This window comes from Haliotis rufescens, unplaced genomic scaffold, assembly GCF_023055435.1.
Source record: "Haliotis rufescens isolate VD_foot unplaced genomic scaffold, xgHalRufe1.0.p SCAF_20, whole genome shotgun sequence".
NCBI classification, from domain to species: Eukaryota; Metazoa; Mollusca; class Gastropoda; order Lepetellida; family Haliotidae; genus Haliotis; species Haliotis rufescens.
Genome location: NW_025963891.1, coordinates 20,297,736 through 20,321,547, shown reverse-complemented (window position 1 = coordinate 20,321,547; position 23,812 = coordinate 20,297,736). Strand labels below are relative to the sequence as shown.

General features: G+C 38.9%; 1 protein-coding gene and 1 pseudogene across 2 annotated transcripts; both read left to right on the top strand.

Annotated features, from left to right (window-relative positions):
- Positions 1-377: 377 nt before the first annotated feature.
- LOC124137483 (astacin-like metalloprotease toxin 1) lies at positions 378-12,180 on the top strand. 2 transcript variants are annotated; one of them, XM_048400926.1, is made up of 7 exons: positions 378-501; positions 901-916; positions 1,585-1,608; positions 2,095-2,141; positions 10,432-10,510; positions 10,763-10,898; positions 12,043-12,180. In XM_048400926.1, exons 1-6 carry the CDS (start codon positions 394-396, stop codon positions 10,882-10,884), a joined length of 396 nt encoding a protein of 131 aa, XP_048256883.1. In that variant the 5' UTR covers positions 378-393; the 3' UTR covers positions 10,885-10,898; positions 12,043-12,180. The 2 variants fall into 2 exon arrangements, with proteins under 2 accessions (XP_048256883.1, XP_046359758.2); XM_046503802.2 differs by lacking the exons at positions 378-501; positions 901-916; positions 1,585-1,608; positions 2,095-2,141 and adding exons at positions 8,578-8,662; positions 9,063-9,078; positions 9,747-9,770; positions 10,244-10,290.
- Positions 11,713-23,068, top strand: LOC124137468 (annotated as a pseudogene).
- Positions 23,069-23,812: the final 744 nt, after the last annotated feature.

Sequence of the window (23,812 nt, the reverse complement as noted above, 5' to 3'; positions counted from 1 at the left end):
TTCGAATCCAAGAAAGTCAGATCGTTTATTCCATGGAAAGCCAGATGCCCCCGTTTATCCGAAACAGGATTCAGATTTCTCGTCAGATGTTAGATGTAGATATTGTCACAAGCCACGTCGAATACTCATCACAAACATCAGAAACTTCTCCCCATGCTTTTGTGAATGTCAAGTCCTAGCCGACTTCTGATGTCATTAACACTGAGGTTGAGTATGTTCGGTTACCAAAGTCTGCTATATTTTGAGAGGATCACTTGCCTTTTATCTCAAAGGGTTTGTAGACACTTAAAGGGGTTAAATATAAATTGCGACCTTTGGAATCAATACGTAACACTTTGACAATCGCCAAACGTCCGCTCCCACGGTCCTTATCAAGAACAGAGATCAGTATAAATGGCTTCTTTACTTACTATTATTTCAGAACGGTTTCTTGAAGGCACCATGTTAGGGGTTGTTCTCATCCTATTCGTTGGGCATGCTCTTGCTATACCAATAGATCAGGTCAGTATATTACACATACCGCTCTTAATAGGCGATAGGGGCGGTCGGGTAGCCCAGTGGTTAAAGCGCTCGCTCGTCACGCCGAAGACCCGGGTTCGATTCCCGACATGGGTACAATGTGTGAAGCCCATTGAATGTGTCCCCCGCCGTGATATTGCTGGAATATTGCTAAAAGCGGCGTAAAACCTCACTCACTCACTTAATTGGCGATTTGTTTCATGTCACTATTGATTAAAACCATACAAAGTAAACGCTTGATTAAGTTTGAATTTAAGATTAATTGATAATTGTCTTATCGGAAAGAGACCGACATACCCCTTCAAATTTGAAACATTAAACAAAAGTTTGAGTCACACCTTATTTGTGAAGAAATAAAAAATCTTTGTTTCTCTTATTCAGCTTCCAGACTTCGATGGTAAGTGCAATATGATGCATAAACATATAGCTTTGAGGTAAGCGCTTTTGCAAGCGTTTATTTATAAACGAATCACATTCTTTTTCTAAAGCTGTTGATCAATTGTTTGGCTGATGTAAGGCAACATTCATGTATGGTGTGATACCACGTCACCTGGCCACACAACCTTATCCTAATGACTGGCAATCACAAGTGAATGCATGCAAACAGCCAGTTTGTGATATGTAGACATACCGTCATCTCAGTTTTGTTTGTTTGTTGTTGAACGCCGCACTCAGCAATGTTCCAGCTATATAGCGACGGTCTGTAAATAAAAGAGTCTGGACCAGACAATCCAGTGATTGAGCATGACCATTGATCCACGCAATTGGGATACCATGACATGCATCATCAACCACTTTAAGTCTCAGTTATGACACACATATGCTACAATAGACTCAGTGACAAGGTGTTTGTTGAAATTGATATATAAATGAACATTTAATTGTTTTGTAATTTTGCATTAATTTGTGAAATTTGAAGATAATGTTCATTTATTCATTGTCTGCAATTAAGTACGGACCTCCGTATCAACACTACAATGGTACCATAATAAAAACCACGACTTTCAAATTTATGTCAATATCAAATTAAAGCTTTAAAACTTAATTCTTCTTTTATTTTTCTAGAGGCGTATCCGGAAGAAAACCCTGGTAGGTTCACAAATAATTAAGATTTTTATGATTTTCTTCGAAAGTTTGTATAAGTCTTTTTAATTATCACGTCGCTATATAAGTGCAATAATTTTGAACGCGATATTGAACTCCATTTCACCTCACCACTGCACCTGTTTCATGATATGATCCTACATAATGAGTGGACAGACATATATCTGTACTTTTGAAGATTCACAGAAAAATGAGTCAAATGATTTGTGGAAAGTGTTTCAAATGTTTGCTATGTCGATAGACATTTGTTCATGACATCAAATGGTTGGGAACCATTTGTCTCTTGGGTCTCATGTGACCAAAACCGACCATACTCACCGGCATTGTTTATTTTGAATCAGTGCGATAATGATTTTGCAAAGAAAGAAGTCATTGTTTCTTTTAAAAAGGCATTCACTTTCCACCCACGCATCCATTTTTATCATAAAAGTATTTTACTATATAAACCAAATGAATATTTGTTATTGCAAGGCCTCTTCGAGGGAGATATCATTCTCATGCCAGGACAAAACCCCAACGTAAGGCATTTTGTTTTGTATATAATTAAATAAGATGAGAAAAATGGAAAAGTATTTAAAGTATCATGTCATAACATGAACTTTTTCAATCATTGTGATATATGCAAACTTCAGAATTGTCAAAACATGTCTATTTTACAGGACAGAAATGCAAGAAGAGACAAAAACTACCGATGGCCAAATGGCGAAGTTCCTTTCGAAATTGACACCCATCATTTCTGTAAGCAATGAAAAGTTGTTCTGAACAAATATAAACAACTAAAGATGAATTCGGATTTCAATACATGTGCATGAATAAATACAATAATTGGAAATTAAAACAATAAATATCACATTTATAATTTGAAATAATTCCAAAATAGTTATTTTCAAAATTTCAAATGTTTCAATGACATAGTTTTGAATATAGGACAGCTACATGAATGCTGTCGTAACAACAATGAATTTTAACGTAATCAGAGAGCACTTCACACACGTTGCTATGCATATCTCTGTTTGGAGTGACAGTATTTCTAATGTAGCATCGTCTGAGGAGAGAACCATACATACAGCCATGCAGACAATTCATGAGAAGACCAAGGTCAATGGTAAAGCGTGCATCACTTTCAAACCCCGCACACACGAGCATGCCTACATACGATACGCGGGAGGATCGGGGTAAATACCACATTGTTCATTTGTAGAACTAGCTGTACCCATCATGCATTTGAAACAAAAACTGTACTATTCAGTTATATCGCTTGTACGAGTGTGTACTTTCATGTCGTTCATTTGTAGAACTAGATGTACCCATCATGCATTGGAAACAAAAACTGTACTTTTCAGTTATATCGCTTGTACCAGTGTGTGCTTGCATGTCGTCCATTTGTAGAACTATCTGTACCCATCATGCATTTGAAACAAAAACTGTACTATTCAGTTAAAGTGCTTGCATAATAGTATGCATGTAACTTTCATAAGCTCTACATACTCATTATCTGATCAATTTACTTGACATCATTCCGATACAAAATGTGAGGATACAAGAAAGAAGGTACACATATACTTGTGTCACTTGACTTGAAGGAGGGGTTGTACCCGTGAAGATCCGGGTTAGAATAGGTCTTCAGCAACCCATGCTTGTCGTAGGATGCGACTATCGGGATCGATTGGTCAGGCTCGCGACTTGGGTGATGCATGTCATCGTATTCCAATTGCGTGGATCGATGCTTGTGTTGTTAATCACTGGATTGTCTAGTCTAGACTCGATTATTTACGGACCGCCGTCAGACAGCTGGAATATTGCCGAGTGCGGTGTGATTCAACAAACAACCCAATGAAGGAGGTGTTAACATGCAAATATATGAACTGATACATGACAGGTGATGCAAAACATAACCAAAGTACTCTATACATAAGAAGGATAAATTACAATGGCTGATCGTGTGTCCTTCCAGCAATAACATGAATGTTAAACTGATATGAAAGCTCTCCAAACATGTGGTTGGTTTGGAAATATTTTAACAAGGGGTTGCATTTCGTTCATGTAACTGCGCTGAAGGAGTAATAAAAATGGCAAATTCATGGGTAATGCATGGCAAAGTCATAGGGGACAATATGTCTCCATCACCCTATGTTTGGGAATGGGAACGGATTGTTACAATGAGTGGCTTGGTTTGGTATGCTTCATCGCACATCTCCAACGATCAATGCAGGTTTCATCCTTCCAGCACAAACTGATTTAACTGCAACATGCACTGCGGTGCCGATATAACAAATTGGACATTTCGAAACATACCATTGAGTCCATAAAATGTATGTTGGTGCAGGTGCCATACTCCTGTAGGACGTCACAGTGGCTTGGATGTCGTGACTCTCGGCAGTGGATGCATGAAGTTAGGAACCGTCATGCACGAGACCATGCACTCCCTGGGGTTCTGGCACGAGCAGAGTCGTCCCGACAGAGATAATTACATCACTATTGAATGGAGCAACATCAAGGAAGGTACATGTTTTCTTATATAACACCACGTAAGAGGATAGATCCGAAAATCTGTGCTGCTCACTGTGGACATTTTTGATATTGCGACTTCAATTTGTTATTTTCATGGGACAAGTTTATTGGGAACAGCCCAAATATACGGTTACTTCGCGAACCGAGTTTTGAGAAAAGTCACAAAATAAAAGGTCGTTTTGCAAATTATTTTGTTCAATTCAGTCAACATGACGTGGGTAACGTCTTTCCTTTTTTTAGTTTTCTGGGGCTACATCTATCTGTTGCTAACTGTTAATGTATGTAACACGATAACAGGAAAACTTCGGTTATAACAAACTCAAAGGGACCAATAATTTTTTTTGTTCGTTATAACCGTAGTTCGTTAAAAGCGTTTCAACTAAAGGATACCACAAATGGCCGGTATCCAAACAACAATTCGTTATATCCGTCACTTCATTATAAGTGTGTTCGTTATACACGTAGTTCACTGTAGTTCATCTTTAGATAATAATAAACCTCTTTGGCGGTGGCAATACAATGAATATCACCACTTCACCCATACTACAAATGATTTTTATTAATTCAGGCACTGAACACAACTTTGACCGTAAAAGCTCTGCAGAAGCCGACACATATGGGATGTCTGATGACTACGAGTCTGTGATGCATTACAGCGCCTATGGCTTCGCTATAGACTCTGGATCATCAAGCGGTGAGTGAAGGGGGTGTTACTAGCGTGTCATTGCTACACTCTGCGAGCTAAATACATAGTGTTTATTCCTAATACAGGATATTAACCATCCCCAAACACACAAGCGTGATAACCTCTTTATCATATAATGTCATTCTTTAATTCTGTGCTTGAAAATCGCTTTCCCTCTCTCACAAACATTATCTCTCATTCAAAAAGTTGAAAGAATGATGTTGGATGATTAATAAAATTTAACCCTCGTGCCTTTTGATATCAAATATATCAACACTCGTTGATAAAAGTGGCAAAACTCCTCGGCAAGCGTCGGAATCTTTCCACTTTTATCAACTCGTGTTGATATATTTGATATCAAAAGACACTCTGGTGAGATTCTCTATAAAATATACAGTATTTGTAAAGTAACAGTGTAACATTTACGATTGAAATGACAAATCTATTAATACATTCTCGAGTTCAATTTGGGTTTCATCAATTGGATAAACATTTGTTCTTTTTCCAGTCTCAGCTGCTTGTTACTTGTATACAATTTATAAAACGGAAAAATACTAAATTTCCCGTTTCCGCAATCATCAATGTGTTTGCTGACACCTAAGCATCGAACATCAGGGTCTCTAATCTGCTGTTTGTGTACAGTGACTCTATCTTTTAATTCCATGCCGGTTTCACCGATGTAGTTTTCGCCGCATCCCAAACATCTCATAACATACACCACATCTTTGCTGCGGCAGTTCATGTCGGCTTTCACATTGAAACCCTTGCCATTTGCAAAAAGGAAAGTAGTACCTTCACTTATGATGTTACACGTGCCGCATCTTGGTGTGTTACATCTACTTACACATGGTACACTCTCTGTACAAGAATATTTGGATGGGCAAGGAATTTGCTTGAGATTTTTTGGTTGCCTGGTACTTTTTATAATTTTAAATTTATTCAGTCCTTGTTTCATTTTATCGCTTTGCTGTGGAATTGGGAGGTTGTCCCTTATGACTGGCATGATATCACAGTTATTAGGATTGAAGGTGGACACAAACGGTATAATTTGATCGCCCACAGATTTTTCATTAGGTTTCAGGAGAGTATGTCTTGGAATTTTTAACGACTTTTCTATAGAGTCATTTATGACGCGAAGCGGATATCCTAGCTTCCTGAGATACCCCATCAATTCTTTCAATCTTAAGTCTCTTTTATCCGTTTCCGACACGATGGTACATACTCTCCGTGCAAGTGAATAAGGGATGTTAGTTCTTGTATGCCTGGGGTGACATGAAACGAATTGTAAGTATTGATGGGTGTCCGTTGGTTTGTAGTAGATATCAGTTTTCAATTTAGTATCTTCCTTAACTACAAGGACGTCCAGAAATGGAATTTCGCTATCGCTAAACTCCATAGTAAAACTGATGGAAGGATGGAGCGTATTAATAATATCCGGAAAAATGTCTAAATTTTCACGAGTTGAGAGCCAAACTAAAAAACAATCGTCCAAGAATCGCTTCCAAGTTTCGCGCACATGTTTGGCAATGGATTCTGACATGGAATCATGTACCTTCCTGTTAAGAAAATCCTCTATATAACCAAACACAAGTGTAGCGTATGTTGGAGCGACTTTCGTTCCCATGGCCGTTCCCTTTCTTTGATGATAGAATTTTCCGTTGAACCAGAAGGTATTATTTTCTAAGACTAATCTTAAAGATTCCACGATGAAGCTTTCCGAAAATTCAGTGTCAGTAGCCTCAGGATGTTTTCTCAGCCAAAATTGAACTGCTTCCAATCCCAGATCATGGGGTAAGTTGGTAAATAAACTCTTCACATCAAAGGTGGCTAGAGTCGCATCAATAGGTACGGCATCGGGCAGGTGGGTAAGAAAGTCTACATCGTCTCTTACAAAACTCGGTACGTGCTTTGTTAATGGTTTTAAAATGATATCGACGAGATTACCTAGGCGCTGAGTCGGGCTGTTCGGTCCTCCGATAATCGGCCTGAATGTGAAATCAGGACAGCTGGTAATTTCGATATACTCCGCATTCTGTTCGGCAATAGCGTTATTTTTCAATTTACTTTTATGGATCTTGGGTAGTCCGTAGAAATTAGCCGTCTGCGGGTCACAGTTTCTTAAGTAGTCTTTTTCTTTAGGGTGTAGATCTCAAGAGAAGTCTTCACTGTGTTTTTTAATTGTTAAATTACTTGGTGTCGTCGCTGGAGTGTGTAAATACATTATGACGTCACAGTTGTAATTTATGACGTCATCATAAGTATGACGTCATATTATATGTCATTGTCAGTTACACTGAAGAGCTGTCATGAGACAGCGAGAGTAATATGTCTGAAACTGATATAAAGAAGATGATGGACTAACGTGGACTTCATTATATATATATTTAGTAGTACCGAACAAACACGAGGGGTCAAACACGAGGGGTCAACAGGCATGTCCAACATCAATGCATTTTGGAGGCTTTTCAGGAAGCCATTGTCTTGATTAAAACATATTAAAACCGAACAAACACGAGGGGTCAACAGGCATGTCCAACATCAATGCATTTTGGAGGCTTTACAGGAAGCCATTGTCTTGATTAAAACATATGTTTATGGAGGTACTTTGAGGCGATTCAGCTTTGGCGTTGGCGTTGTTTGGGGTAAAATCAGAAAGCTTTGAATTAAAAAGGCTGGAAATGGAATTTCAGAAAGAATCAAAACTGAAAGAATTAGAATTTCCGAAAGAATGAGAAAGAGGAGACAGATTTTAAATTAAAGGAATTGTATTTGTAAACAAAAAAAATGCCTCTCAACATCAAGAAAATTACTTTGATGTGACAAGAAATGTCAGATTAGTCCCTCCTTTTCAATAACGAAACTTTTCCTCTTACACTTACACAAAAATGATGTGAGGATGTTTGTGTGGATTTTGATCAAGAAAAGGAGGCTTTGTTTGATGGAAGGATGTAGGCCAATACTTTGATGACTGATTTTGGAGGAAGGTTTCAAGCAGTATGTTCATGCTGTGTTTACGACTTTTTTTGAGGGTAGATCAGGACAAGACATGCTTCCCCTTTTCTCGAACATCAGTGTCATTACTCATTGTCATTATTAATTCATATAATTGTCACCGCTCTTTTGCGGCCAATGGAATTTGTTTTGGCGGATAATCGAGACTGGTTATTCTCTGGCCTTGACATGTTATACTTTCACCAGTCTGCAACAGATGACAGATGGTTACTCGGCCACTCAGGTGATTTTAGGCAGTACATTCACTACCAGGAATGGTCAGGGTACTTTCAGGTCAGGTCAGTAGGGTAATTCAGATTAGGAAAGGTCAGTTTCTTCGGTTCAGACAGGTTCGAATCCAAGAAAGTCAGATCGTTTATTCCATGGAAAGCCAGATGCCCCCGTTTATCCGAAACAGGATTCAGATTTCTCGTCAGATGTTAGATGTAGATATTGTCACAAGCCACGTCGAATACTCATCACAAACATCAGAAACTTCTCCCCATGCTTTTGTGAATGTCAAGTCCTAGCCGACTTCTGATGTCATTAACACTGAGGTTGAGTATGTTCGGTTACCAAAGTCTGCTATATTTTGAGAGGATCACTTGCCTTTTATCTCAAAGGGTTTGTAGACACTTAAAGGGGTTAAATATAAATTGCGACCTTTGGAATCAATACGTAACACTTTGACAATCGCCAAACGTCCGCTCCCACGGTCCTTATCAAGAACAGAGATCAGTATAAATGGCTTCTTTACTTACTATTATTTCAGAACGGTTTCTTGAAGGCACCATGTTAGGGGTTGTTCTCATCCTATTCGTTGGGCATGCTCTTGCTATACCAATAGATCATGTCAGTATATTACACATACCGCTCTTAATAGGCGATAGGGGCGGTCGGGTAGCCTAGTGGTTAAAGCGGTCGCTCGTCACGCCGAAGACCCGGGTTCGATTCCCGACATGGGTACAATGTGTGAAGCCCATTTAATGTGTCCCCCCGCCGTGATATTGCTGGAATATTGCTAAAAGCGGCGTAAAACCTCACTCACTCACTTAATTGGCGATTTGTTTCATGTCACTATTGATTAAAACCATACAAAGTAAACGCTTGATTAAGTTTGAATTTAAGATTAATTGATAATTGTCTTATCGGAAAGAGACCGACATACCCCTTCAAATTTGAAACATTAAACAAAAGTTTGAGTCACACCTTATTTGTGAAGAAATAAAAAATCTTTGTTTCTCTTATTCAGCTTCCAGACTTCGATGGTAAGTGCAATATGATGCATAAACATATAGCTTTGAGGTAAGCGCTTTTACAAGCGTTTATTTATAAACGAATCACATTCTTTTTCTAAAGCTGTTGATCAATTGTTTGGCTGATGTAAGGCAACATTCATGTATGGTGTGATACCACGTCACCTGGCTACACAACCTTATCCTAATGACTGGCAATCACAAGTGAATGCATGCAAACAGCCAGTTTGTGATTTGTGGACATACCGTCATCTCAGTTTTGTTTGTTTGTTGTTGAACGCCGCACTCAGCAATGTTCCAGCTATATAGCGACGGTCTGTAAATAAAAGAGTCTGGACCAGACAATCCAGTGATTGAGCATGACCATTGATCCACGCAATTGGGATACCATGACATGCACCATCCACCACTTTAAGTCTCAGTTATGACACACATATGCTACAATAGACTCAGTGACAAGGTGTTTGTTGAAATTGATATATAAATGAACATTTAATTGTTTTGTAATTTTGCATTAATTTGTGAAATTTGAAGATAATGTTCATTTATTCATTGTCTGCAATTAAGTACGGACCTCCGTATCAACACTACAATGGTACCATAATAAAAACCACGACTTTCAAATTTATGTCAATATCAAATTAAAGCTTTAAAACTTAATTCTTCTTTTATTTTTCTAGAGGCGTATCCGGAAGAAAACCCTGGTAGGTTCACAAATAATTAAGATTTTTATGATTTTCTTCGAAAGTTTGTATAAGTCTTTTTAATTATCACGTCGCTATATAAGTGCAATAATTTTGAACGCGATATTGAACTCCATTTCACCTCACCACTGCACCTGTTTCATGATATGATCCTAAATAATGAGTGGACAGACATATATCTGTACTTTTGAAGATTCACAGAAAAATGAGTCAAATGATTTGTGGAAAGTGTTCCAAATGTTTGCTATGTCGATAGACATTTGTTCATGATATCAAATGGTTGGGAACCATTTGTCTCTTGGGTCTCATGTGACCAAAACCGGCATTGTTTATTTTGAATCAGTGCGATAATGATTTTGCAAAGAAAGAAGTCATTGTTTCTTTTAAAAAGGCATTCACTTTCCACCCACGCATCCATTTTTGTCATAAAAGTATTTTACTATATAAATCAAATGAATATTTGTTATTGCAAGGCCTCTTCGAGGGAGATATCATTCTCATGCCAGGACAAAAACCCAACGTAAGGCATTTTGTTTTGTATATAATTAAATAAGATGAGAAAAATGGAAAAGTATTTAAAGTATCATGTCATAACATGAATTTTTTCAATCATTGTGATATATGCAAACTTCAGAATTGTCAAAACATGTCTATTTTACAGGACAGAAATGCGAGAAGAGACAAAAACTACCGATGGCCAAATGGCGAAGTTCCTTTCGAAATTGACACCCATCATTTCTGTAAGCAATGAAAAGTTGTTCTGAACAAATATAAACAACTAAAGATGAATTCGGATTTCAATACATGTGCATGAATAAATACAATAATTGGAAATTGAAACAATAAACAATGTTTCAATGACATAGTTTTGAATATAGGACAGCTACATGAATGCTGCCGTAACAACAATGAATTTTAACGATATCAGAGAGCACTTCACACACGTTGCTATGCATACCTCTGTTTGGAATGACATAGTATTTCTAATGTAGCATCGTCTGAGGAGAGAACCATACATACTGCCATGCAGACAATTCATGAGAAGACCAAAGTCAATGGCAAAGCGTGCATCACTTTCAAACCCCGCACCCACGAGCATGCCTACATACGATAAGCGGGAGGATCGGGGTAAATACCACATAGTCCATTTGTAGAACTAGCTGTACCCATCATGCATTTGAAACCAAAACTGTACTATTCAGTTATATCGCTTGTACGAGTGTATGCTTGCATATCGTCAATTTGTAGAACTAGATGTACCCATCATGCATTGGAAACAAAAACTGTACTATTCAGTCATATCGCTTGTACGAGTGTGTGCTTGCATGTCGTCCACATGTAGAACTATCTGTACCCATCATGCATTTGAAACAAAAACTGTACTATTCAGTTAAATTGCTTGCATAATGGTATGCATGTAACTTTCAAAAGCTCTACATACTCATTATCTGATCAATTTACTTGACATCATTCCGATACAAAATGTGAGGATACAAGAAAGAAGGTACACATATACTTGTGTCACTTGACTTGAAGGAGGGATTGTACCCGTGAAGATCTGGGTTAAATAGGTCTTCAGCAACCCATGCTTGTCGTGGGAGGCGACTATCGGGATCGATTGGTCAGGCTCGCGACTTGGGTGATGCATGTCATCGTATTCCAATTGTGTGGATCGATGCTCATGTTGTTAATCACTGGATTGTCTAGTCTAGACTCGATTATTTACGGACCGCCGTCATACAGCTGGAATATTGCTGATTGCGGTGTGAATCGACAAACAAACAAATGAAGGAGGTGTTAACATGCAAATATATGAGCTGATGCATGACAGGTGATGCAAAATATAAGTACTCTATACATAAGAAGGATAAATTACAATGGCTGATCGTGTGTCGTTCCAGCAATAACATGAAATTTAAACTGATATGAAAGCTCTCCAAACATGTGGTTGGTTTGGAAATATTTTAACAAGGGTTTGCATTTCGTTCATTTAACTGCGCTGAAGGTGTAATAAAAATGGCAAATTCAAGGGTAATACATGGCAAAGCCAAAGGGTCAATATGTCTCCGTCACCCTATGTTTGGAAATTGGAACGGATTGTTACAATGAGTGGCTTGGTTTGGTATGCTTCATCGCACATCTCCAACGATCAATGCAGGTTTCATCCTTCCAGCACAAACTGATTTAACTGCAACATGCACTGCGGTGCCGATATAACAAATGGGACATTTCGAAACATACCATTGATTCCATAAAATGTATGTTGGTGCAGGTGCCATACTCCTGTAGGACGTCACAGTGGCTTGGATGTCGTGACTCTCGGCAGTGGATGCATGAAGTTAGGAACCGTCATGCACGAGACCATGCACTCCCTGGGGTTCTGGCACGAGCAGAGTCGTCCCGACAGAGATAATTACATCAGTATTTAATGGAGCAACATCAGGAAGGGTACATGTTTTTTATATAAAACCACGTAAGGGGATATTGGTGTAGATCCGAATATCTGTGCTGCTCCCTGTGGAGAATTTTGATATTGCGACTTCAGTTCGTTATTTTTATGTGACAAGTTTATAGGGAGCAGCACAAAGATCCGGTTACTTCAGCTAACCCAGTATAGAGAAAAGTCACATTATGAAAGGTCGTTTTGGAAGTTATTTTGTTCAATTCAGTCAAAATTACATGGATAATGTCTTTCAGTTTTTTAGTTTTTTGGGGCTACATCTATCTGCTGTTAACTGTTAATGTATGTAACACGATAACAGTAAACTTTGGTTATAACGAACTGAAAGGGACCAATATTTTTGTTCGTTATAACCGTAGATCGTTATAAGCGTTTCAACAAAAGGATACCGCAAATGGCCGGGATCCAAAACAACAGTTCGTTATATCCGTCACTTCATTATAAGTGTGTTCGTTATAAACGTAGTTCACTGTAGTTTTTCTTTAGATAGTAATATAAATGTTTCGTTAAAATGAACTGATTCATTAGTTAATATACACTTTTTAATAAACCTCTTTGGCGGTGTCAATACAATGAATATCACAAGGCGAAATCTTCAATTCAGCATGCCACTTCACCCATACTTCAAATGATTTTTATTACTTCAGGCCATGAACACAACTTTGACCGTAAAAGCTCTGTAGAAGCCGACACATTTGGGAAACCTTATGACTACGAGTCTGTGATGCATTACAACGCATATGAGTTCGCTATAGACCGCTCGAAGCCAACGATCATCGTCAAAAAGAAGGGGGTGTCGATTGGACAGAGAGACCACCTCAGCCATGGGGACATTCAGGAAATGCAAACCTACTACGACTGTGCAACTCATTCGGGGAAACGTGCCTCAAATCCTTCTTCGTGTAAGTTTAATATCCATATCAAAAGCGTTCGTGATCTTTAAATGGAGTAACATTACCAACATACGTGCCTTATCTGAGGTGGTCTGAAAAATGCCCCAGATAAACATGTTGTTAAAAACTAGGAAGCAGCGACGCCATCGTGATGCGATAATACACGGCCAAGTTACCGTAATCGACGTAATAAGCGCCACGCTCTAATAAGCACCCACGGCGATATGTGCGAATATATTGTCTTGTGAACAATCCCAATTAGCCATCCTTCCGATTGATCAATGTTCACAAGACTTATTTATTCGCGTATGATATGCACTCGTGTGTTATATGAAACCTTAATTATGGGCAATAAATTTATCTTTTTCACCAAAATAATATTTTAATATGAGTCCCCTATTTCTAATTTGAGAGCGTCATGGGCGCTTCGTACGTCGAATACGAACCAACCGATCCCCATTCGGTCGGATGTGAGCATGTCTAACACAACAGCTGAAATATATTACTGAGCAATCGCATCAATAAGGCTTAAACATAATTTTACTTTTAGTATTCATTAAGAAACTTTGGACATTCGATCATTAATGGTACGTGTTTTGATCTTTTCATGTAGCCTCTGAAACATGCAATTTCCAAACTGATCTCTGCAAATGGCAGAATGGTGGAGACATTAACTGGATCCGTACCAGAGGAAGCACTCCGACCTCACACACAGGACCCACGACTGATCACTCCGGGTCATCAAGCGGTGAGTGATGGGGGTGTTACTAGCGTGCCATTGGTACACTCTGAAACCCCGTAGAATCTTCCACGTAATGACATTTCCGAACTAACGCATATAAGCTATGTCATATGATTTAATGATATTTTGTTATGCCAAACAGAAATACATAAGAAGCAAGGCTTCCTGGCTGACGGTAGCCAGACAAAGGTTGGTTGTCTGCAGTATATCACCTATGGCGCAGCACGTCCAGATTTACCAATTCAATGATTCAATTTAGTGTCCAATGACGAATATTTCTTGGTTTGTTAGGTAATACTTATACGCTATGGAATTCATGTAAAATTTATGATTTGTTTCTTGAAGTGTTTCCGCGAGCAGATGCTTAGTACAAAAACTCTATACCGGAGTCAATAAGTAAATAATACATCTGGGCGAGTTGAAAAACGAAAAAAACCCCAAAGCAATAATAATATTTATTATTTCTGTGGAATTTTATTCTGACCATGAATGCCTTTTTATTACATATAGTTATGAAAACGCACAGAACCCTTTATTATGTATTACCTTTCAGGTTACTGTGCCTACCTTGAAGCATCGGGAAATGAACACAAGAAAGGCTACCTCTTGTCCGAGACATTCGCTGCAGGCAACTACTGTCTGAGCGTCTACTACAGCATACATGGCCACGACGAAGGAAGTCTGAAAGTAGGGTTGCAAACAGGAGGCCATGATACGAACTTGCACACTGTGTCTGGTGATCAGGGTCACGGGTGGCATCACTACATGACCAACCTCGAAGTTAAAACTGGGGATTTCAAGGTGAGTTGACTGCTAGACGTGGTACGTCCCTAACAGGATATGGAACCAATGCTATATCACTCAAACAGATTGCAAATGCTGAATTGTCAGGTTCAAAATTCAAACTGAGTTGTTTAGTGAGATGAGATATGCGTGAGATATGTAAAAGCCATACCACGAGCCAAACATGAAAACCGTATTACAAATGCAGTCTTGCTTTCTTTGAAATTGACTTGTCTTTCCATGTGTTTGTGACGGGTGTCACCGGTGGAGGAGGATACACTCACCTTTTCGTGGACACTTGGTATCACCCCTATTCGATAGCGATTCATAAACATATACTCATGACATAGTCGGAATCTTTTCAGAGACTCTGCTTTTAGCAGAGATTTCTAATGAATAGGGAAAGGATTTTGTCGTTTTCTTGCCAACCTCAATGGAAACCCTTTAATGTGAGTCTTGCGGATGGACTCTCCAGTTGACCGTTAACCATTTGTACTATTGCTTCATGTGTTACGCCGATCTTCCTTGTTTTAGGTTAAAATAGAAGGCGACATTGGCAACGCCCACAGAAGTGACATTGCCATTGATGATCTGACTGTTACCAAAGGCGACTGTTCTTCACTATAGTAGAGTTACTAGCTGACGAGCGTGACTTCATTAAGATATGATTCTTATTTCATGGAATGTCAATAAACTGTAATGTTATACAGTTAGCGTTATTATTTCATTTTGTTTTTCATACATTGTTTATCAAAGAATTCCTGATGACCTTATGAAATAAAATATTTAGTTCACCAGATTAATTCAATTTGTGTCTGTTGCCATCAGATTGCGAAGCGAGTGAAACGTGGGGCATGTGTTGCAAAGAGAATAAATACACATGAACCTACATATGCATGTACCAGGTATTAATAGTACCTCGCTAAAGACATCGGACACGATAATCTGCCCGCTGGAACAAACCTTTAAATCGCATCGAATCAATATTCAAGCACAAACATAAATTTGACAAGAAAAACTTTATGGATAAATGGATAACAACTTCTGGTTTGATGCATACAGCCACGTTTTGATGTAGATTCTTACACCGTTATGAAGCTTGAGCAACCAAGTGATGAGAGGTATATTTAAAACAAGCTGATAATTGAATGAAGCCAAATGTACAGTCGAGGGGGTGGGGTTGGGGGTGAGTGTGCGGCAATTAGCTTGGAGGATAGTTCTAAGGGATGGGGAGTCAGTGAAGATGGTATCAATACCTGTTTGGTGCTAAAGTAATCTGCTGATTTGATGAGAGGTCTTGCCGATGTAGGGGAGGGTGATTGTGATTGGGGCGGATTCTGATCTGGTTCGTTTGGGTTTGGGCAGGTGAACATCAGTGTCATCACTCATTGTCATTATTAATTCATATAATTGTCACCGCTCTTTTACGACCAATGGAATTTGTTTCGACGGATAATCGAGACTGGTTATTCTCTGGCCTTGACATGCTATATTTTCACCAGTCTGCAACAGATGACAGATGGTTAGTCGGCCACTCAGGTGATTTTAGGCAGTACGGTCACTACCAGGAATGTTCAGGTCAGTAGGGTAATTCAGATTAGGAAAGGTCAGTTTCTTCGGTTCAGACAGGTTCGTTTATTCCATGGAAAGCCAGATGCCCCCGTTTATCCGAAACAGGATTCAGATTTCTCGTCAGTTGTTAGATGTAGATATTGTCACAAGCCACGTCGCATGCTCATCACAAACATCAGAAACTTCTCCCCATGCTTTTGTGAATGTCAAGTCCTAGCCGATTTCTGATGTCATTAACACTGAGGTTGAGTATGGTTGTAGTGTTCGGTTACCAAAGTCTGCTATATTTTGAGAGGATCACTTGCCTTTTATCTCAAAGGGTTTGTAGTCACTTAAAGAGGTTAAATATACATTGCGACCTTTGGAATCAACACGTAACACTTTGACAATCGCCAAACGTCCGCTCCCACGGTCCTTATCAAGAACAGAGATCATCAGTATAACTAGCTTCTTTACTTACTATTATTTCAGAACGGTTTCTTGAAGGCACCATGTTAGGAGTTGTTCTCATCCTATTCGTTGGGCATGCTCTTGCTATACCAATAGATCAGGTCAGTATATTACACATACCGCTCTTAATAGGCGATAGGGGCGGTCGGGTAGCCTAGTGGTTAAAGCGGTCGCTCGTCACGCCGAAGACCCGGGTTCAATTCCCGACTTGTGTGAAGCCCATTTCTTGTGTCCCCCGCCGTGATATTGCTGAATATTGCTAAAGGCGGTGTAAAACCTCACTCACTCTCTTAATAGATCTTTATTGATTAAATGTTCGTACTTTTCTAAAACCATACAAAGTAAACACTTGATTAAGTTTGAATTTAAGATGAATGGATAATTGTCTTAACGGAAAGAGACCGACATACCCCAGATGCTTAAAGATCAAATTTGAAACATTAAACAAAAGTTTGAGTCACACCTTATTTGTAAAGAAATAAAGAATCTTTGTTTCTCTTATTCAGCTTCCAGACTTCGATGGTAAGTGCAATATAATACATAAACAGCTTTTACAAGCGTTAATTTATAAACGAATCACATTCTTTTTCTAAAGCTGTTTATCAACTGTTTGGCTGATGTAAGGCAACATTCATCTATGGTGTGATACCACGTCACCTGGCTACACAACCTTATCCTAATGACTGGCAATCACAAGTGAATGCATGCAAAAAGCCAGTTTGTGATATGTGGACATACCGTCATCTCAGTTTTGTTTGTTTGTTGTTTAACGTCGCACTCAGCAATATTCCAGCTATATAGCGACGGTCTGTAAATAAACGAGTCTGGACCAGACAATCCAGTGATTGAGCATGACCATTGATCCACGCAATTGGGATACCATGACATGCACCATCCACCACTTTAAGTCTCAGTTATGACACACATATGCTACAATAGACTCAGTGACAAGGTGTTTGTTGAAATTGATATATAAATGAACATTTAATTGTTTTGTAATTTTTGCATTAATTTGTGAAATTTGAAGATAATGTTCATTTATCCATTGTCTGCAATAAGTACGGACCTCCGTATTAACACTACAATGGTACCATTATAAAAACAACGGTTTTCAAATTTTATCAATAACAAATTAAAGCTTTAAAACTTCTTTTATTTTTCTAGAGGCGTATCCAGAAGAAAACCCTGGTAGGTACACAAATAATTAAGATTATTAAGATTTTCTTCGAAAGTTTGTATAAGTCTTTTTAATTATCACGTCGCTATAATTATCACGTCGCTATATAAGTGCAATAATTTTGAACGCGATATTGAACTCCATTTCACCTCTCCACTGCACCTGTTTCATGATATGATCCTAAATAATGAGTGGACAGACATATATCTGTACTTTTGAAGATTCACAGAAAAATGAGTCAAATGATTTGTGGAAAGTGTTCCAAATGTTTGCTATGTCGATAGACATTTGTTCATGATATCAAATGGTTGGGAACCATTTGTCTCTTGGGTCTCATGTGACCAAAACCGACCATACTCACTGGCATTGTTTATTTTGAATCAGTGCGATAACGATTTTGCAAATAAGGAAGTCATGATGTCATTGTTTCTTTCAAAAAGGCATTCACTTTCCACCCACGCATCCATTTTTGTCATAAAAGTATTTTACTATATAAATCAAATGAATATTTGTTTTTGCCAGGCCTCTTCGAGGGAGATATCATTCTCATGCCAGGACAAAACCCCAACGTAAGGCATTTTGTTTTGTATATAATTAAATAAGATGAGAAAAATGGAAAAGTATTTTAAGTATCATGTCATAACATGAATGTTTTCAATCATTGTGATATATGCAAACTTCAGAATTGTCAAAACATGTCTATTTTACAGGACAGAAATGCGAGAAGAGACAAAAACTACCGATGGCCAAATGGCGAAGTTCCTTTCGAAATTGACACCCATCATTTCTGTAAGCAATGAAAAGTTGTTCTGAACAAATATAAACAACTAAAGATGAATTTGGATTTCAATACATGTGCATGAATAAATACAATAATTGGAAATTGAAACAATAAATATCACATTTATAATTTGAAATAATTCCAAAATAGTTATTTTCAAAATTTCAAATGTTTCAATGACATAGTTTTGAATATAGGACAGCTACATGAATGCTGCCGTAACAACGATGAATTTTAACGTAATCAGAGAGCACTTCACACACGTTGCTATGCATACCTCTGTTTGGAATGACATAGTATTTCTAATGTAGCATCGTCTGAGGAGAGTACCATACATACAGCCATGCAGACAATTCATGAGAAGACCAAGGTCAATGGCAAAGCGTGCATCACTTTCAAACCCCGCACAAACGAGCATGCCTACATACGATACGCGGGAGGATCGGGGTAAATACCACATAGTCCATTTGTAGAACTAGCTGTACCCATCATGCATTTGAAACCAAAACTGTACTATTCAGTTATATCGCTTGTACGAGTGTATGCTTGCATATCGTCCATTTGTTGAACTATCCCTACCCATCATGCATTTGAAACAAAAACTACACTATTCAGTTATATCGCTTGTACGAGTGTGTGCTTGCATGTCGTCCATTTGTAGAACTAGCTGTACTCATCATGCATTTGAAACAAAAACTGTACTATTCAGTTAAATTGCTTGCATAATGGTATGCATGTAACTTTCATAAGCTCTACATACTCATTATCTGATCAATTTACTTGACATCATTCCGATACAAAATGTGAGGATACAAGAAAGAAGGTACACATATACTTGTGTCACTTGACTTGAAGGAGGGATTGTACCCGTGAAGATCTGGGTTAAATAGGTCTTCAGCAACCCATGCTTGTCGTGGGAGGCGACTATCGGGATCGATTGGTCAGGCTCGCGACTTGGGTGATGCATGTCGTCGTATTCCAATTGTGTGGATCGATGCTGTGTTAATCAGTGTTGTTAATCACTGGATTGTCTAGTCTAGACTCGATTATTTACGGACCGCCGTCATACAGCTGGAATATTGCTAAGTGCGGTGTGAATCAACAAACGAAACAAATGAAGGAGGTGTTAACATGCAAATATATGAGCTGATGCATGACAGGTGATGCAAAACATAACCAAAGTACTCTATACATAAGAAGGATAAATTACAATGGTTGATCGTGTGTCCTTCCAGCAATAACATGAATGTTAAACTGATATGAAAGCTCTCCAAACATGTGGTTGGTTTGGAAATATTTTAACAAGGGGTTGCATTTCGTTCATGTAACTGCGCTGAAGGTGTAATAAAAATGGCAAATCAAGGGTAATGCATGGCAAAGTCATAGGGGACAATATGTCTCCATCACCCTATGTTTGGGAATGGGAACGGATTGTTACAACGAGTGGTTTGGTTTGGTATGCTTCATCGCACATCTCCAACGATCAATGCAGGTTTCACTCTTCCAGCACAAATTGATTTAACTGCAACATGCACTGCGGTGCCGATATAACAAATGGGACATTTCGAAACATACCATTGAGTCCATAAAATGTATGTTGGTGCAGGTGCCATACTCCTGTAGGACGTCACAGTGGCTTGGATGTCGTGACTCTCGGCAGTGGATGCATGAGGTTAGGAACCGTCATGCACGAGACCATGCACTCCCTGGGGTTCTGGCACGAGCAGAGTCGTCCCGACAGAGATAATTACATCACTATTGTTTGGAGCAACATCAAGGAAGGTACATGTTTTCTTATATAACACCCCGTAAGGGGATAGATCCGAATTGCTGCTACAATTTTGATATTGCGACTTCAATTTGTTATTTTTATGTGACAAGTTTATTGGGAACAGCACAAAGATCCGGTTACCTCGCGAACCCATTATAGAGAAAAGTCCAAAAATGAAAGGTCGTTTTGCAAATTATTTTGTTCAATTCAGTCAACATGACGTGGGTAACGTCTTTCATTTTTTTTAGTTTTCTGCTAATGTATGTAACACGATAACAGTAAACTTCGGTTATAACGAACTCAAACGGACCAATATTTTTTGTTCGTTATAACCGTAGTTCGTTAAAAGCGTTTCAACTAAAGGATACCGCAAATGGCCGGTATCCAAACAACAATTCGCTATATCCGTCACTTCATTATAAGTGTGTTCGTTAAAAAACGTAGTTCACTGTAGTTCATCTTTAGATAATAACATAAATGTTTCGTTAAAATGAACTGATTCATTAGTTAATATATACTTTTTAATAAACCTCTTTGGCGGTGTCAATACAATGAATATCAAAAGGCAAAAGCTTCAATTCAGCGTACCACTTCACCAAAACTTCAAATGATTTTTATTGATTCAGGCCATGAACACAACTTTGACCGTAAAAGCTCTGTAGAAGCCGACACATATGGGATGCCTTATGACTACGAGTCTGTGATGCATTACAGCGCCTATGGCTTCGCTATAGACCGCTCGAAGCCAACGATCATTGTCAAAAAGACAGGGGTGACGATTGGACAGAGAACCCACCTTAGCCCTGGGGATATTAAGGAAATACAAATCTACTACGACTGTGCAACTCATTCGGGGACACACACCTCAAATCCTTCTACGTGTAAGTTTGATATCCATATCAAAAGCGTTCGTGATCTTTAAATACAATAACATTACCAACATACGTGCCTTATCTCAGGTGGTCTAAAAAAATGGCCAAGATAAACATGTTGTGAAAAATTCTAGCATGTCGTCGTCGTGATGCGATTACCCACGGCCAAGTTATGCATATGAACCAACCGATCCCCATTTGGTCGGTGTAACACAACAGCTGAAATATATTACTGAGCAATCGCATCAATAATCCTCAAACATAATTTTACTTTTAGTATCCATTAAGAAACCTTGAAACTTTGGACATTCGATCATTTGTGCGTGTTTTGATCTTTTCATGTAGCCTCTGAAACATGCAATTTCCAAACTGATCTCTGCAAATGGCAGAATGGTGGAGACATTAACTGGATCCGTACCAGAGGAAGCACTCCGACCTCACACACAGGACCCACGACTGATCACTCCGGGTCATCAAGCGGTTAGTGATGGGGGGTGTTACTAGCGTGCCATTGGTACACTCTGAAACCCCGTAAAATCTTCCACATAAGGACATTTCCGAATTAACGAATATAAGCTGTGTCATATGATTTAATGATATTTTGTTATGCCAAACAGAAATACATAGGAAGCCAGGCTTCCTGGCTGACGGTAGCCAGACAAAGGTGGGTTGTCTGCAGTATATCACCTTTGGGGCAGCACGTCCAGACTCACCTATTCAATGATTCAATTTATTGTCCAATGACGAATATTTCTTGTTTTGTTAGGTAATACTTATACGCTATGGAAATCGTGACATTTATGATTTGTTTCTTGAAGTGATTCAGCGAGCAGATGCTTAGTACAAAAACTCTACACCGGAGTCGATAAGTAAACAATACATCTAGGCGAGTTGAAAAACGAAAACAAACCCCAAAGCAATAATAATATTTATTATTTCCGTGGAATTTTATTCTGACCATGAATGCCTTTTCATTACATATAGTTATGAAAACGCACAGAACCCTTTATTATGTATTACCTTTCAGGTTACTATGCCTACCTTGAAGCATCGAGTAATGAACACAAGAAAGGCTACCTCTTGTCCGAGACATTCGCTGCAGGCCACTACTGTCTGAGCGTCTACTACAGCATGTATGGCCACGACGAAGGAAGTCTGAAAGTAGGGTTGCAAACAGGAGGCCATGATACGAACTTGCACACTGTGTCTGGTGATCAGGGTCACGGGTGGCATCACTACATGACCAACCTCGAAGTTAAAACTGGGGACTTCAAGGTGAGTTAACTGCTAGACGTGGTACGTCCCTAACAGGATATGGAACCAATGCTATATCACTCAAACAGATTGCAAATGCTGAATTGTCAGGTTCAAAATTCAAACTGAATTGTTTAGTGAGATGAGATATGCGTGAGATCTGTTACAGCCATACCAAGAGCCAAACATGAAAACCGTATCACAAATGCAGTCTTGCTGTCTTTGAAATTGACTTGTCTTTTGTCATGTGTTTGTGACGGGTGCCACCTGTGCCACCCTGTAATGTGTCTTGCGGATGGACACTCCAGTTGACCGTTAACCATTTGTATTATTGCTTCATGTGTAACGCCGATCTTCCTTGTTTAAGGTTAAAATAGAAGGCGACATTGGCAGCGCCCACAGAAGTGACATTGCCATTGATGATCTGACTGTTACCAAAGGCGACTGTTCTTCACTATAGTAGAGTTACTAGCTGACGAGCGTGACTTCATTAAGATATGATTCTTATTTCATGGAATGTCAATAAACTGTAATGATATACAGTTAGCGTTATTATTTCATTTTGTTTCTCATAAATTGTTTATCCAAGAATTCCTGATGAACTTATGTGAAAAAATATTTAGTTCACCAGATTAACTCAATTTGTGCCTGTTGCCATCAGATTGCGAAGCGAGTGAAAAGTTGGACATGTGTTGCAAAGAGAATAAATATTCATGTACCAGGTATAAATAGTACCTCGCTATAGACATCGGGCAGGATAATCTACCCGCTGGAACAAGCCTTTAAATCGCATCGAATCAATATTCAAGCACAAACATAAATTTGACAAGAAAAACTTTATGGATAAATGGATAACAACTTCTGGTTTGATGCATACAGCCACTTTTTGATGTAGATTCTTACACCGTTATGAAGCTGGAGCAACCAAGTGATGACAGGTATATATAAAACAAGCAGATAATTGGATGAAGCCAAATGTACAATCGAGAGGGTGGAGGTGGGGGTGGGGGTGCGGCAATTAGCTTTGAGGATAATCCTAAGGGATGAGGGGGGGGGGGGGGGGGGGGTTGGTGCTAAAGTAATCTGCTGATTTGATAAAAGTTCTTTACAATGAAGGGGAGGGTGATTGTGATTGGGGCGGATTCTGATCTGGTTGGTTTGGGTTTGGGCAGGTGTGTGGTGGAGATGGTCCTCTTGTGTTGTGCGGATAAATTAGACACTTGGACAAGGTATCAGGCATGTCCAACACCAAAGCATTTTGGAGTCTTTTCAGGAAGCCATTGTCT